At 48.5% G+C, this 12943-nt stretch overlaps 1 protein-coding gene across 1 annotated transcript; it reads left to right on the top strand.

The window, feature by feature from the left end:
* The first annotated feature begins 7642 nt into the window (after positions 1-7642).
* On the top strand, positions 7643-12354 carry LOC132360382 (cytochrome P450 1A2). Its single transcript, XM_059915449.1, has 6 exons — positions 7643-8473; positions 9046-9166; positions 9630-9719; positions 9995-10118; positions 11269-11355; positions 12057-12354. Exons 1-6 carry the CDS (start codon positions 7643-7645, stop codon positions 12352-12354), a joined length of 1551 nt encoding a protein of 516 aa, XP_059771432.1.
* Positions 12355-12943: the final 589 nt, after the last annotated feature.

The raw sequence follows: 12943 nt of genomic DNA, 5'->3' as shown, positions 1-12943 counted from the left end.
ACACATGCAGTAGCGGGTGACTGGATGTCCAGGACTGAATCTCCCGGTCCTTATATAATAGACTGAGACACACACCCGCCCCAGCTTTAATTATTTGCCTGTGCTTCCCACAGCACCTGTGTCCACCATGGTCCTTCCTCTCTGCCAGGTCTGGGCACAGAGATGAATGGGACTCAGCCTCTGTCGTCGAGGGGCCCACAGTCTGATTTAGGGTTTGGTTTAGATGATGATCCAGCCCCAAACTACAGCTCTTTGTGGCTAGATCCACAACAGAGGTGAGAATGGAATGATGAGGGGCACAGAGGAGGACTTGCCCCACAAGAAGCAGGGAAAAGGCTGCCATTTACTGTGTTCTGACCACTGGCCAGGCTGGTGACTGTGCACTGAATAAATGTGTTGAGTGACCCTCACCCTAACCTTAGCCACACCCTGCCTCTCCCTGGGCTCCTCTCTGGATAGTCAACTCTGAATGTGCTTTCTCTCATGATAGCTTCCTGATTTGCCCTCTCCCCTGCCCCGTGCCCACTGAACTGCTTTTCCCCCATATTCTGGCTCTGGGGAAAATTACTTAACATCTTTAGGCTTTCATTTCATCAACTGTAAAATGAGGCCAATAATAGTACCCATCTCGTAGTGTTGCTATGAAGCTCAAAGAGACGGCCAATGTTAAACATACGGCACAGATCTTAGGGCATAGTGGGTACTCAATAAATTTCAACTGTAAGGATTATTACTTGTAATTTCTATAAAACCAATGCAGGAAAATGCTGAAAGCAGTCTTCACGGAACTCTTAACACAGGCTAGCACTCTCACTTGTGAACACTAATTGATTCACAAATCTTTTTCTAAATACATGCTGTGTGTCAGTCCCCGTACTAGAGACTAGAGATCTGAAGAAAAGCAGAGGTTGCCTTGACCTTCAAGGATCTCACAGTCCATGGGGGAAACAGCATGATGGGGGCTGTCGAGGAGGGCCGTTTGGGGCCTGTGGGATCTAAGAGGAGGGGCTCAGACCCAGCCAGCATGGTGACAGCTGAGCAGCGTATAAAATGATGAGCAGGAGTTGACCAGGGAACACAGGATGGGGTGTAGGTTTCCAGTAAAGGGATCAATATATGGAGAAAGACAATGGAGGCGGGGGCAAGTTGGATATGGTGGCAAACAGGGCCAGAGAGGTTAAGCAAGAGCTGCCGCTGAAGCCTTTGGGTGCCAAGCAAAGGAGTTCAGTTTTTATCTTGAAATCTATGGGGAACATTGAGGGGTTTTAAAAAGGGAAGTAGTCAACAGACACTCCAGGATGGCTGAAATCAAAAGATTAAAAACAATCCAATGGTGGTGAGCATGAGAAGCAAATTGAACCCTCAGTCACAGCCAGCGGGAGTAAAACTGGTTCAACTACTTTGGAAAATTGTTCAGTGCTAGGATCTATTAGCACTGAACTATGCCTAGCCTATGACCTAGCATTTCCACTCGTAGGTCTATACACAGCAGAAATGCATACAAAAACATGTGCAAGAATGTTCACAGCAGCAGGACTCATCACAGCCCAATACAGAAAAAAACCAAATGCCAATCAACAGTTGAATGGATAATACATTGCTGTGTATTTGTATTTTAACGGAACACCATACAGCAATGGGGATGAGCTACAACTATACCCAGCATTGTGGAAGAATCTCCTAAAAAAGAATAAGTGACAGAAACCAGATACAAAAGAGTACACGTTGCCCACTGAATCATACACTTTAAAAATGTTTGAAACAGTAAATTTTATGTTTTATATTTTACCACAATTTTTAAAAGTGAAAAAAAATTCATAGAACTGTATAACACAAAGAGTTCATCTTAATGTAAACTATGGACTTTAGTTGATAATATTGTATTAATATTCATTCACCAATTGTAACAAATGTATCACACTAACGCAAGATGTTAATAACAGGGGAAACTGATTGGGGAAGGAGGCATATGGGAGCTCTGTACTTTCATTCCATTTTTCTGTAAACCTAAAACTGCTATAAAAACGAAATCTATTAATTTTTTAAAGTTCCATGCCAAAAAAAGTACACAGCATGATTTAATTTACATGAAAAACAAAAACTAACAAAACTAATTTATGCTATTAGAAGTTGGGGTCATTGTTACCCTTAGGGAGAGAGCACGAGGGGTTTCTAGGGTGTGGTAACATTCTGTCTTTTGATCTGAGGACTGGTTACAAGAGTTTTGTTAAGTCTGTAAAAAATTCATTGAGCTGTACAGATTATCTGCACTTTTCTGTATGTATCTTGTAATTTAATAAAAGGTTTTAAGAAAATATTTAAAATAAAAAGATAAATCATCTCTTTTTTTTTTTTTTTTTTTTTTTTTTTTTTTAAATGACAGTTTTTTTTTTTTTTAATTTATTTATTTTATTTTTGGCTGTGTTGGGTCTTCGTTTCTGTGCGAGGGCTTTCTCTAGTTGTGGCAAGCGGGGGCCACTCTTCATCGCGGTGCGCGGGCCTCTCACTATCGCGGCCTCTCTTGTTGCGGAGCACAGGCTCCAGACGCGCAGGCTCAGTAGTTGTGGCTCACGGGCCTAGTTGCTCCGCGGCATGTGGGATCTTCCCAGACCAGGGCGCGAACCCGTGTCCCCTGCATTGGCAGGCAGACTCTCAACCGCTGCGCCACCAGGGAAGCCCCGATAAATCATCTCTTATGCAGAAGTCCAAATAATTTACACAGAGACTGTCCTCAAGGAGGGGAGCAGAACGCTTCACTTGCTGGTGTGGGCTGTGCACATGACTCCCTTCCAAAGAGCACAGTACAGAAAGGGGAAAGGAGTAATGTGCCCGTGGAGAAACCTGAGAAACACTACTGCAGCCAGCTGACCAACAACATCAACCTTCCTGTCAAGCTGATAGTATGTACCCTTGATATGATATGATGAAAATGGCACTTTACTCTTGTGGTCTTCCTACCAGTAACCCATAACCCCAGTCTTACCATGAGAAAAACATCAGGCAAATCACAATAGTGGGACATTCTACAAAATACCTGACCAGTTCTCCTGAAAAAAGAGTCTGAGAAATGTCTCAACCAAGGGGAGCCTAAAGAGATATGGTGACTCAGTGTAATGTGGTGTCCTCCTTGATGGGATCCTGGAACAAGAAAGGACAAAAGGACGTTAGGCAAAAATCTAAGAAAATCTGAATAAAGTATGACTTAGAGAGAGAGAGAGAGAGAGAGGGAGAGAGAAAGGAAAAGACAGCAGGGGAGAGAGACAGAGAGAAATAGTCAGTTTTCTACAAAACCTACTCTAACTTCAAACCTTGACCTTTTTTGTAGAGTGAGCTGAACCCAGTGAAGGTACAGAGAGAAAACAGCTTTCCTTTCCTCTCAGCCACAGTCTTCAAACAGGCACTGTGGCTTTGTCAGATTCCCCAGCCTTGCCCTTTGTTTTTTGTTTGTTTTTTTTTAAGTATTTTAGAAATTTATTTATTTATTTTTGGCTGCGTTGAGTCTTCGTTGCTGCGCGCGGGCTTTCTCTAGTTGCGGCGAGCAGGGGCTACTTTTCGTTGCGGTGCGTGGGCTTCTCATTGCGGTGGCTTCTCTTGTTGCAGAGCACGGCCTCTAGGTATGCGGGCTTCAGTAGTTGTGGCAGGTGGGCTTCCGTAGCTGTGGCTCGCGGGCTGTAGAGCACAGGCTCAGTAGTTGCTCAGAAGTCCAACGCATGGACTTCGTTGCTCCACGGCATGTGGGATCTTCTCGGACCAGGGCTCGAACCCGTGTCCCCTGCATTGGCAGGTGGATTCTTAACCACTGTGCCACCAGGGAAGTCCCAAAGATAGCTTTATCTGCTTTAATTTTCTGTTGACTGGGGGCAAGGTCTCACTGCGGACTGCCACCATCGTTGGGGTAAAGGATCCAGGCCACGACCACTGTTTCCAGACTCTCTCCATTGTTTCTTTGTTTGATGGTTGGTTGTTGTTTTTTTCTGGGAATCCCCAGCAACACCCCAACTATTGTTCCCTCTTAGGGAGGCCGCTGGGATCCCATAACAAGTTAACCAGTTTCTCAAGTTCATCAAGGTGTTTTTCTACCTCTTCTTTTACAGTTTAACTCCCTCTTTCCCTCTCTCTGTCTCTGTCTCTCCCTCTCATTATCTGAATTGTGGGCCAACACTTTCCTCCTGGCCCCCTAAGAATCACTCTGACCTGGCCCCAAGCCCTTTGTTTGGATGTCTCAGACTCAGTGCTAAAACCCAAATCCTTGGATTCTTAACCACTGTGCCACCAGGGAAGTGCCAGGAGCCAATCTCTTTTTATTTGGCTGGTGCTGTTTATCTTCTCTCTTAGCTCCGAATGCCCTTGTATGTAGCAGACGTTCCACTGCCAGCTTTTCATCGAGTACCTTTGAGCCCCAATGTGTCCTCCACATCACACAGTTCCTAACATAGCTGCTGGACTCCGGCTGACCTCTTGCCCACCCCTCAGCTAGTTCCCGCAGGGTACCCCCTAGAGCCTGTCATTGCGGGGTTTCCCACCCCTCTGTAGCCAGGTCTCATCCGTGCAGTTCAAGTCCAGTTCCCTTCAGCATGTCCACCGGCCCTTTGGAGACTCACATCCTAGTAAGGCACCCAACTCGGGCTGTGCAGGCTGCCCTCTGCTGCCCCTGCCATGACAGGCTACTCTGCTCTGCCTCCATATGTCCACACATTTCCCCCAGATCCAGGGACACGTGCCAAGCAGGTGCACATAGTGGTCTGGAGCACGATCTTCTGAAGGTTTGAGCCCAACTCTAACACACTGCTATGTGACCTACAACAAATTACATAACTTTTTGTGCCTCCGTTACCCCTCATATTGTAATATGAGAATAGTATTAATTTCCATCCCATAGGATTACTGAGAATGTTTTTTGTTGATACATATAAAGCTCTTATAACAACGCCGGCCCATAAGCATGGGGCGTTGTAAAGTTTGTGATAAATACACGAATGCCACAGTCTCCCTCACCATGGTCCAACCCATCTGGACTCACAGCTGAGGAGTTCCCTTCTTGCAGGTATCCCACTCTTAAGGTTTGGGTCCCCTGGAGCTCCTTCACTTGGCTTTGTGAGATGAGGGAGGAGAGAAGCACCATGCGACTCCTTACCAGACCACAGCCAGCCCTCCACTTCAAAGCTCCCTTTCATACAATGGACACCCACGTACCTTCACGTAGGTTCTTAGATAGCTGACATCTGTCATATCTACTCTCCCTCTCCTCTCTATAGAGATACGCAGATAGATGTACATTTTTTTTAAACAGAACCATTTAAAAGTAAGTTGCAGAAATCATGATACTTCACCCCCTAAGCACTACAGCGTTCATCTCCTAAGAACATTAATCTCCTAAGAATATTTCCTGAAATATTCTCCCACATAATCATGATGCTAGGCTCATATCTAAAAAAATTAACATTAATTCCATAATATCATCTAATCTCCAGTCCTTGTTCATGTATCTTCAGTTGTGCCAAAAACGTCTTTTGTAGCTTTTAAAAAAGTTTTTTAAATCCAGAGCCCAATCAACGTTCACACATTTTTGGCATTTGGTTGTCTCTTTAGTCTCTTTGCTCTAGGAAAGGCCCTTGTCTTTTTTTTTTCTTTCTTAATGACATTGACTTTGAAGATTCCAAGCTAGTTGCCATGCCCCCACAGCATGAATTTTCTTCATTCACTTTTACCATCTCTCACCAAGAGGGAGGAGGCTGAGGGGGCCTCTCTTTAGAATATAGGATCCTCATCATTTCTTGTTTTCAGATTAAGGACCTGGGCTGAAATTCAGAGGTGGTCAGAGCATACCTATTTCTTACCTGGTTTCACAGGTTGTTGGAGGGGTATTACAGGGCACCTTTCTGGAGAGGAGTAGTGAGTCTCCCCCGCTGATCAGCCTGGACTGAGTGCCCCCAGGCAGGGTCCCTCCTCGTGGGTACAGTGGGAAAGTAGGTTGGACTAGCCCAGAGAACTTTCACTCCCAGCACCCTGCCCTGCCCTTGAGAGAAATAAGCATTACCTCCCGACTCTGGACCCTGAAAGGAGCTGGACATTCCTCCCCAGGGACATAGCACCTATGCCCAGAAGAGCTGCCCCTGGGCCCTGGGAGGTAGGTGGAGTTGAGGGATCATGGCCCAAGGCCAAGAGCTGATCCTTTCAACTTTTTTTGGTGACTTTGATATCAGGTGACCAGGACAGCAAGGCCAACCTGATTGGGGTGGTAGTTATAAAAGGCCACTCACCCGGAGCCAGAAGCTCTGTATCAGCTCCCACAGTCCTGCTGATCTCAAGCACCTGCCTCCACAGGTACCTTTCTTGGGCTCATTTCTTAGCCCTTGGGATCCCCGATCATATATCCTGGGAACCAGTGGAGATGGAGGGATACGGGGAAACACTGGGTTAGGTGTAGGAGGCCTGAGTTCTGGTTCTTTTTTTTTTTTTTTGGCTGCATTGGGTTTTCATTGTTGCACGTGGGCTTTCTGTAGTTGTGGCGAGCAGGGGCTCCTCTTGTTGTGGAGCACAGGCTCTAGGCACTCGGGCATCAGTAGTTGTTGCACGTGGGCTCAGTAGTTATGGCTCGCGGGCTCTAGAGCGCAGGCTCAGTAGTTGTGGCGCATGGGCTTAGTTGCTGCACGGCATGTGAGATCTTTCTGGACCAGGGCTCAAACCTGTGTCCCCTGAAATGGCAGGTGGATTCTTAACCACTGTGCCACCAGGGAAGTCCTGAGTTCTAGTTCTTGCTGCCCAGCTCCAGACTTCAGTTTCCCCGTTTTTAAATGAGAAGCTTGGACTGGGCCACCTCTAAGGACCCTTAGTGTAACTGGAGTGAAGAGGTGGGTAGGGCTCCCCATCTGGCATGAGGGCAGCCCTGGCCCTGGCTGCAGCCCAACCTCAGCCTTCAAGACTGTGAGAGGATGGGGGGGTGGGGAGGGGGGTGGAATTCCCTGGTGGCCCAGTGGTTAGGACTCCACGCCTCCACTGCAGGGGGCACGGGTTTGATCCCTGGTTTGGGAACTAAGATTCCCACATGCTGTACCGTGCAGCCAAAAAAAAAAAAAAAAACTCTGAGAGAATGGGGACTTGTCCTTGGAGGAGGTGTCCTGGTTGGTCTTGATAAAGAATGCCCTGGGGAAGGGGGCATCAGAAGCCATTCGCATCAGCCCTGGGACCTTGGTCCCATCAGTGTTGCTAGCAGGGAGCAGCTCCCTGTTCCCAGGGCATGAGGAGGTATCAGCAGGAAGGGTCCCCGCTGTGCAATGCCCAGCATACACCCTGCACTGGGGTCCACAAGAGTGCTTCTCCGTTTTGAAGTGATCACTTCAGCCTCAGGATTGGAAACATGTGATGGGCAGAGGGGATGGCCAGGGCTGGGATTTCAGACGCTCAAGTTAGGAATCTCAGGGCTCTTTTCCAGCCCTCAGATTCTGTGATACACCATGGGTGAGCTCCTGGGATGAAGGATCCATGTAATTTAGTGAATGCAACTTAGTCTTTCTGGTGTCCAGCTGGGAGCCAAGCACAGAACATGTACAAGTGCTTATTGACTGAGTAAATGAATGAATGAGTGGCTCTATCTCGTCCCTCAGTCTGGCTCCTCCTTTCTCTTCCCCTGTAGTTGGTACAAATGGCATTGTCCCAGGCCACTCCTTTCTCAGCCACAGAGCTTCTCCTGGCCTCTGCCACCTTCTGCCTGGTATTCTGGGTGGTCAGGGCCTGGCAGCCTCGGGTCCCTAAAGGCCTGAAGAGTCCACCAGGGCCCTGGAGCTGGCCCCTGATCGGGCATGTGCTGACCTTGGGGAAGAGCCCACACTTGGCCCTGTCGCGGCTGAGCCAGCGCTATGGAGACGTGCTACAGATCCGCATTGGCTGCACACCCGTGCTGGTGCTCAGCGGCCTGGACACCATCCGGCAGGCCCTGGTGCGGCAGGGCGATGATTTCAAGGGCCGGCCTGACCTCTACAGCTTCACCTTAGTCGCTGATGGCCAGAGTATGACCTTCAACCCAGACTCTGGACCAGTGTGGGCTGCCCGGCGACGCCTGGCCCAGAATGCTCTCAACTCCTTCTCCGTTGCCTCAGACCCGGCTTCCTCGTCCTCCTGCTACCTGGAGATGCATGTGAGCAAGGAGGCTGAGGCCCTCATCGGCGAGTTCCAGGAGCTGATGGCAGGGTCTGGGTGCTTTGACCCCTATGACCACGTGGTGGTGTCAGTGGCCAAGGTCATTGGTGCCATGTGCTTCGGGCAGCACTTCCCCCAGAGCAGTGGGGAGATGGTCAGCCTTGTGAGGAACACCCATGATTTCGTGGAGACTGCCTCCTCCGGGAGCCCCGTGGACTTCTTCCCCATCCTTAAATACCTGCCCAACCCTGCCCTGCAAAAGTACAAGAGCTTCAACCGGAGGTTCCTGCAGTTCCTGTGGAAAATGGTCCAGGAGCACCATCAGGACTTTGACAAGGTGAGCCCAGGGTACGGGTGGTGTGGGGGCACACAGAGTCTGTGTGTGGCCCCTCTCACCCAGCTCCAAGTTACCCACACAGCCAAGGCCTAGGAAGGCTCTGGGACATCTCAAATCACCTGTGCGACCTGGAGCCAATCCCTCTCCCTCTCTGGCCTCAGTTTCCTCATGCCTATAGCCTCCCTCTCAGGGCTGCTCAAAGCCCCAGAGAGATAAGGTCATGAATGGGGCCCTGGCAGAGCCCTGTAATGTGGGGTGCTGTTATCATGAGAAGGCTTTTGTTCTGCAGGAAACTGAACCCTGACAGAGACTAATTCCCAGCTCGGGTGTCACTTTACTTCCCTGTACTCACCCCAACCTCCTTCTCTGAAATTGGACCCCTGGGGTTATTGGGAGGAAGGGTCAATGGGGCATGAAATGATACTTTAAGCCCTACCTTGGGCTGCTACCAGCTCCTGTCTTGAGCTCAACCCACTGCCCAGAGGCCAGCAGGCAGTGCCAGATGGGTTGGGGCAAGGTCCAGCCTTCCACCCCAGAAGTGCCGGGGTGCTCCTAAGCTTGTACCCCCTCAGAACAGAGTCCAGGACATCATAGGTGCCCTGTTCAAGCACTACGAGGATAACTCCAGAGCTAGTGGGGGCCTCACGCCCCAGAAGAAGACTGTCAACCTTGTCAACGACATCTTCGCAGCCGGTAGGAGTCAGACCCCTGCCCCTCCACCCCTCAGTGCCTGCTGTTCACACACAGCCTTGCCCAGCCCCGGGGTCCATCAGATAACTCACCAACTACATGTCAGATGGTGCAGGACACAGAGACCAGGCCCAGGCTCAAGGTTTGAGCCCAGGCTGTACCACCAACTCCCAGTGAAAACTCAGCCAAGTCCCTCTCCTCCTCTGGGCCTCCATCTAAACAATAAAGGCTTCTCTGGGCTGTAAGTCTAGGCCCTTGTAACTCCAGCAACTAATCATGGAAGCAGTGACTCACGTTTGTGCTGAGGTGACTCCACCTCTGCCCTTAGAAAATTCAGGGTGAGGGGCTTTGGGGGAAAAGGAGGCAGAGAAAGACAATGTTTGGTACATACATGGTGGGTGTGTGGTAAATGCTGCCTTCTTGTTCCTGTCTTCCTTTCTTCCTCACCTTGCCCCATGCTGCCCAGGGTTTGATCCGATCACAACAGCCATCTCCTGGAGCCTTCTGTACCTTGTGACAAATCCTGAGATACAGAGGAAGATCCAGGAGGAGCTGGGTATGTAGTGTCCCCTAACCCTCTGGTGGAGAGAAGCCTTGGGGTCCCAGGTCATCTGTTCAATCTACATATAGCTGCTTTATACCTACTAAGTACAAGCCCTGGGCATACAATGGTGCCCACCCCTGCCTAGAAGATACTGGGGGGTCAGTGGGTCTCAGACCTGTAAACAGACATAGCACCACATAGAGTGACACCTGGTATGACTGGGGATGCAGATGTCATGGAGCAGTCAGGACAACTCCTAAGCCTTGTCCGTCCTCTGTGTTCTGCAGACACGGTGATTGGCAGGGCACGTCGGCCCCGGCTCTCTGACAGATCCCAGCTGCCTTATTTGGAGGCCTTCATCCTGGAGACCTTCCGACACTCCTCCTTCGTCCCCTTCACCATCCCCCACAGGTGAGGCCTGCCTATTCTGCCCTCCCACCTCTGAAATCATTGCCATGTTTTCTCCCCAGCTTCTCAGCCCTGGCCCTGGTCAGACCTCAGCATCTCCTTCCTGGCCATGACACCAGATTCCTCACAGACCTTGGCCTTTACTCTGCCCCCATCCAGTCCAAGCATGATCAAAGTACCCGGCTCTCAGGAGAAAAACCACACTTCTGACCTCAGCTCTCATTCACCTCTGCTCACATTCCCTCCCTACAGGTATTCTCAACCCCGCCAGGCTGGCCTCACCATCCCTTACAAGCAAGAACCAGCCAGCCTCCAATTTTGCTTATGCTGGACCTTCTGCTTGGAAGGTCTACAGTCTTCTCTGGCTACCAGAATCCTATCCTACCTTATCCTGACACAAACTTCCCCTCCCCTAGAAGCCTTTCTTGATTCAGCCAGCTGACATAACTTCATTCTGATATTTTGTAGGACTTACAGCAATTTGTCCTTGATTAGGTCCTGGGATTTTAACAATGTCAAGAGAGTTAGTGAACACTTACTTCAGCCCATATTTTGGTCTAGTTATATCCAGAGGAAGAGGCCTGACGCCTCAGCCAAGCTGAGAACTCCCCAGGACTGACCCAGACTGCCTGCTTCTTGGCTCCAGAGAATGGCCAAGGGCACAGCTGGGTACAAAGAAAAGTTTAGTAAACATCTGTTGAAGAACAGGATCTGAGAAAGGGGAAGAATAATTTCAACCCTTCCTTGCTCCTGATATTCCCTCCTAGTGTACGGTATAGAGACCATGGTGGACAGGCTATTGGAGTGGGGTGGAGGAGCAAGAACCTCTGCGGGGGGGTATAAATTAGGAGTTTGGGATTAATATATACACAACTACTGTATATAAAATAGATAAACAACAAAAACCTACTGTATAGCACAGGGAACTATATTCAATATCTTGTAATAACCTATAATGGAAAAAACCTGAAAAAGAATATATATGTATATATATGGCTGAATCACTTTGCTGTACATCTGAAACTAACACAACATTGTATATTAACTATAGTCAACTTTTTTTTTAATTATTAAAAAGAAAAAAAACAACCTCCCAGAGACACACCCCTGTTTTCCAGCCCCTGAGCCTGACAGAGTCCTCTTCCCTCCTTAGCACAATAAGGGACACAACACTGAATGGCTTCTACATCCCCAAGGAACTCTGTGTCTTCATAAACCAGTGGCAGGTCAATCATGACCCGTGAGTACATATCCCCCACTGAAAAATGTGTGAAGTTCAGCAGTCAGGAAGGCTGTTTGTCCCCCTAGGAACTGGTTATACAATAAGGGAATGGTGCCTCGATGGCTCTGCAGCCTGCTCTAAGGGACAAAATTTAGGTCCATGTTTCTCAAACTTTAGTGCATTGACCAGGAAATTGGTTTTAGATTTTGGTGCCCAGTCCCCCAAGATTCCTCTTCGGTAGGTAAGGTGGAGTATCTCAGGCGATTCTGATGTGAATGGCTTAGGGACCTCTTTGGAAAATCTCATTTTATAGGTAGGAGGATCATATAATTTACCATCCAAACTAGGGCACTTCTGCGTGTGAAAAAGGATGCTGTAAATAATTACTCCAAAACAACAAGCATAAACCAGGATGGACGGTTGATTCCCCTTATATATTGAGTAGAATAGAGAGGGACATGTGTTCCTTCTTTTAAATTATTTTAGTTAAAGTATTATTTCTTTAAAATAAAAAATTAATATTAAAAAGCACTATTTTCAAGGCTGGTGATTTTAGAGAGAGCTATGTAAGAGAAATAAACATCAAAATATAGTTTGGCCCCTTTCCCCACTCTCCCTTCATTGCTCTAGATCTATTCTAACACACATGTCCCCCGCCCAGGCCTTTCCCGCAGGGCCTCCCTAGCCCAGAGATACCACTTCCTCTGTTCATCCCGCAGGAAGCTGTGGGGGGACCCATCTGAGTTCCGGCCGGAGAGATTCCTCACTGCCCATGACACCACCATCAGCAAGACCTTGAGTGAGAAAGTGATGCTCTTTGGCATGGGCAAGCGCCGGTGCATAGGGGAGGTCCTGGCCAAGTGGGAGATCTTCCTCTTCCTGGCCATCTTGCTGCAGCAGCTGGAGTTCAGCGTGCCACCAGGTGTGAAAGTGGACCTAACCCCTACCTACGGGCTGACCATGAAGCCTGCCCCCTGCGAGCATGTCCAGGCACGGCTGCGCTTCCCCATCAAGTGAAGAAGTTCCCAGCATTCTGAGGCAGAGGGAAGGGTGGAGGTCACTGAGGAATCTTTGTTTCTTTTCTTTTCTTTTTTTTTTTAACTAACAGCTTTATAGAGATATAATTCATATACCATATAATTCACCTCCTTAAAGTATACGATCCAATGGCTTTTAGTATATCACAGAGTTGTGCTGTCACACCACAATCAATCTTACAACCTTCTCATCACCCAGTAAAGAAACCCATACCCCTCAACAGTCACTCCCCATCTCCCCCTAACCCACCTTCCCTACCCCACTAGCGCTAGAAAACTACTAATCTACTTTCTGTGTGTACAAGTTTGCCTACTCTGGGCATTTCATATAAATGCAATTATACAGTAAATGGTCTTTTGTGACTGGCTTCTTCACTTAGCATGATGCTTTCATAGTTCATCCATGTTGTAGTATGTGTAAGCCCTGGTTTCTCGAGTCCTGAGACTAGGCCCAGTTCACTGTTCTTACTTCTTTCCAGTATGATTCACGTCTTGGAACACTTGAAGGGAACAGAGAGGAAGGGGCCCAGCCTTGTAGGCCAAACCCAGATGGGTGAAGGGGGATCCCT

This window comes from Balaenoptera ricei, chromosome 2 (assembly GCF_028023285.1).
Source record: "Balaenoptera ricei isolate mBalRic1 chromosome 2, mBalRic1.hap2, whole genome shotgun sequence".
NCBI classification, from domain to species: domain Eukaryota; kingdom Metazoa; phylum Chordata; class Mammalia; order Artiodactyla; family Balaenopteridae; genus Balaenoptera; species Balaenoptera ricei.
This window is presented reverse-complemented; position numbering and strand designations above follow the sequence as displayed.

What these genes read in the sequence shown, in the direction of transcription:
- LOC132360382 (XM_059915449.1), top strand. Translation starts at nt 7,643, where the DNA reads ATGGCATTGTCCCAGGCCACTCCTTTCTCAGCCACAGAGCTTCTCCTG. An exon ending in GAAGATCCAGGAGGAGCTGG is followed by an intron (nt 9,720 to 9,994) that starts GTATGTAGTGTC and finishes TGTGTTCTGCAG; the next exon opens with ACACGGTGATTGGCAGGGCA. An exon ending in TGGCAGGTCAATCATGACCC is followed by an intron (nt 11,356 to 12,056) that starts GTGAGTACATAT and finishes TTCATCCCGCAG; the next exon opens with GAAGCTGTGGGGGGACCCAT.